This window comes from Perca flavescens, chromosome 12 (assembly GCF_004354835.1).
Source record: "Perca flavescens isolate YP-PL-M2 chromosome 12, PFLA_1.0, whole genome shotgun sequence".
NCBI classification, from domain to species: domain Eukaryota; kingdom Metazoa; phylum Chordata; class Actinopteri; order Perciformes; family Percidae; genus Perca; species Perca flavescens.
Window position 1 is genome coordinate 33,416,154 of NC_041342.1, and position 3,973 is coordinate 33,420,126.

The 3,973-nt window shown below is 38.1% G+C and overlaps 1 protein-coding gene across 3 annotated transcripts in view; it reads right to left on the reverse strand.

Annotated features, from left to right (window-relative positions):
• Window positions 1-475: 475 nt before the first annotated feature.
• The window catches only part of LOC114565338 (protein FAM49B), a 26,349-nt gene continuing 22,851 nt past the window's right edge, over window positions 476-3,973 (reverse strand). For all 3 annotated transcript variants that reach the window (XM_028593330.1, XM_028593331.1, XM_028593332.1), the window contains one exon: window positions 476-712. In XM_028593330.1, the coding sequence (XP_028449131.1) occupies window positions 643-712 (70 nt within the window). In that variant the 3' untranslated portion in view covers window positions 476-642. The remainder of the gene's footprint in view (window positions 713-3,973) is intronic.

Consider the following 3,973-nt stretch of genomic DNA (forward strand, 5'->3'; position numbering starts at 1 on the left):
CTGGTGTAGTTAAGGTGTAGAGCTCCTGGTTATAGTATATCTATTGGTCACTGGTGTAGTTAAGGTGTAGAGCTCCTGGTTATAGTATATCTATTGGTCACTGGTGTAGTTAAGGTGTAGAGCTCCTGGTTATAGTATATCTATTGGTCACTGGTGTAGTTAAGGTGTAGAGCTCCTGGTTATATTATAGCTATTGGTCACTGGTGTAGTTAAGGTGTAGAGCTCCTGGTTATATTATAGCTATTGGTCACTGGTGTAGTTAAGGTGTAGAGCTCCTGGTGATACTAGGAGCAAAGTCTCATGTTGTGTTGAGCCTTCTCAGTGTTTTAAAAATAGCTATTTTGAGGCTAGCATAAAAGTGCCCCTACCACTCCCATTCAAAAGGCCATTTGACCAAAAAACGAGAATACAGTACATCTTAAAAGTGGCGATTCCGTCCTAAATATGCTTTCAAACAAAAGTTTGACTCGGGGGATATTCACAAAAAGACTCTAGGTTGCATTTTGGCAAGAGTTACGCTTTAATTAAAATTAAAACACAGAAATATTAGCTAAATGTTTTGTTCAGTAGTTTCTTTTGAAATGTGGACCACAGCGCTTTAGGCTCCCTGTTTTGGTTCCAGTTTGGCGTCCGGCGGCAAAGTTAATTTGGCAGGAGCATGTGTTTGATCTGCTTGGAGGTCGTCTCGTCGTTCAGATGTTTGGTCGTATACCTGCAAGGGACGGAGAGCCACGGTCAGTAATCACACTCACAAATAATACTCAGAGTATCAGAGACTGCAGTGCTGGAATGTAACTTAAGAACATTTACTCCAGTACTGTACTTCAGTACCAAATGTTTAGGTACTTGTTACTCTACTTGAGTCTGTTCTTGAGTCCACTTTCTACTTCTACTCCGCTACATTTCAGAGAGAAATATTGGACTTTTTACTCCACTACATTCATCTGTTGCAGCTTTAGTTACTAGTTACTTTAGTTACTCCGCTACATTCATCTGTTCCAGCTTTAGTTACTAGTTACTTTAGTTACTCCGCTACATTCATCTGTTACAGCTTTAGTTACTAGTTACTTTAGTTACTCCGCTACATTCATCTGTTACAGCTTTAGTTACTAGTTACTTTAGTTACTCCGCTACATTCATCTGTTACAGCTTTAGTTACTAGTTACTTTAGTTACTCCGCTACATTCATCTGTTGCAGCTTTAGTTACTAGTTACTTTAGTTACTCCGCTACATTCATCTGTTACAGCTTTAGTTACTAGTTACTTTAGTTACTCCGCTACATTCATCTGTTGCAGCTTTAGTTACTAGTTACTTTAGTTACTCCGCTACATTCATCTGTTACAGCTTTCGTTACTAGTTACTTTAGTTACTCCGCTACATTCATCTGGTACAGCTTTCGTTACTAGTTACTTTAGTTACTCCGCTACATTCATCTGTTACAGCTTTAGTTACTAGTTACTTTAGTTACTCCACTACATGCATCTGTTCCAGCTTTAGTTACTAGTTACTTTAGTTACTGCACTACATTCATCTGTTCCAGCTTTAGTTACTAGTTACTTTAGTTACTGCACTACATTCATCTGTTCCAGCTTTAGTTACTAGTTACTTGAGTTACTCCGCTACATTCATCTGTTCCAGCTTTAGTTACTAGTTACTTTAGTTACTCCCCTTACATTCATCTGTTGCAGCTTTAGTTACTAGTTACTTTAGTTACTCCGCTACATTCATCTGTTCCAGCTTTAGTTACTAGTTACTTTAGTTACTCTGCTAAATTCATGTTACAACTTTAGTTACTAGTTACTTTACACATTAAGATTACAGCAAACAGAACACATGTAGTTTATAAAATCTGATGTTTGATTCTAAAGGTAACTATAGCCAATAATATAACAACCTACATGTCCAGCTGAAAGACGGAGAGAAGGAAAGAGACAGAAGTAAAGAGATACAGAAGGAAAGAGATACAGAATGAAAGACACAGAAGGAAAGAGAGACAGAAGGAAAGAGAGACAGAAGGAAAGAGAGACGGTAGGAAAGAGAGACAGAAGGAAAGAGAGACAGAAGGAAAGAGATACATAAGGAAAGAGATATAGAAGGAAAGAGATATAGAAGGAAAGAGAGACAGAAGGAAAGAGATACAGAAGGAAAGAGAGACAGAAGGAAAGAGAGACAGAAGAAAAGAGATATAGAAGGAAAGAGAGACAGAAGGAAAGACAGACAGAAGGAAAGAGAGACAGAAGGAAAGAGATATAGAAGGAAAGACAGACAGAAGGAAAGAGATACAGAAGGAAAGAGATACAGAAGGAAAGAGATATAGAAGGAAAGAGAGACAGAAGGAAAGAGATATAGAAGGAAAGACAGACAGAAGGAAAGAGATACAGAAGGAAAGAGATACAGAAGGAAAGAGATATAGAAGGAAAGAGAGACAGAAGGAAAGAGATATAGAAGGAAAGAGATATAGAAGGAAAGAGAGACAGAAGGAAAGAGATACAGAAGGAAAGAGATATAGAAGGAAAGAGAGACAGAAGGAAAGAGAGACAGAAGGAAAGAGATACAGAAGGAAAGAGATATAGAAGGAAAGAGATATAGAAGGAAAGAGATACAGAAGGAAAGAGACAGAAGGAAAGAGATACAGAAGGAAAGAGATATAGAAGGAAAGAGATACAGAAGGAAAGAGATACAGAAGGAAAGAGATACAGAAGGAAAGAGAGACAGAAGGAAAGAGATATAGAAGGAAAGAGATACAGAAGGAAAGAGATATAGAAGGAAAGAGATACAGAAGGAAAGAGATACAGAAGGAAAGAGAGACAGAAGGAAAGAGAGACAGAAGGAAAGAGATACAGAAGGAAAGACAGACAGAAGGAAAGAGAGACAGAAGGAAAGAGATATAGAAGGAAAGAGATGCAGAAGGAAAGAGATACAGAAGGAAAGAGATACAGAAGGAAAGAGAGACAGAAGGAAAGAGATACAGAAGGAAAGAGACAGAAGGAAAGAGATACAGAAGGAAAGAGATACAGAATGAAAGAGATATAGAAGGAAAGAGATACAGAAGGAAAGACAGACAGAAGGAAAGAGATACAGAAGGAAAGAGATACAGAAGGAAAGACAGACAGAAGGAAAGAGAGACAGAAGGAAAGAGAGACAGAAGGAAAGAGATATAGAAGGAAAGAGATACAGAAGGAAAGAGATACAGAAGGAAAGAGAGACAGAAGGAAAGAGAGACAGAAGGAAAGAGATACAGAAGGAAAGACAGACAGAAGGAAAGAGAGACAGAAGGAAAGAGATATAGAAGGAAAGAGATGCAGAAGGAAAGAGATACAGAAGGAAAGAGATACAGAAGGAAAGAGAGACAGAAGGAAAGAGATACAGAAGGAAAGAGACAGAAGGAAAGAGATATAGAAGGAAAGAGATACAGAAGGAAAGACAGACAGAAGGAAAGAGATACAGAAGGAAAGAGATACAGAAGGAAAGACAGACAGAAGGAAAGAGAGACAGAAGGAAAGAGAGACAGAAGGAAAGAGATATAGAAGGAAAGACAGACAGAAGGAAAGAGATACAGAAGGAAAGAGATACAGAAGGAAAGAGATATAGAAGGAAAGAGATATAGAAGGAAAGAGAGACAGAAGGAAAGAGATATAGAAGGAAAGACAGACAGAAGGAAAGAGATACAGAAGGAAAGAGATATAGAGACAGAAGGAAAGAGATACAGAAGGAAAGACAGACAGAAGGAAAGAGATACAGAAGGAAAGAGATACAGAAGGAAAGAGATATAGAAGGAAAGAGATATAGAAGGAAAGAGAGACAGAAGGAAAGAGATATAGAAGGAAAGACAGACAGAAGGAAAGAGATACAGAAGGAAAGAGATATAGAGACAGAAGGAAAGAGATACAGAAGGAAAGAGATATAGAAGGAAAGACAGACAGACAGAAGGAAAGAGATACAGAAGGAAAGAGATATAGAGACAGAAGGAAA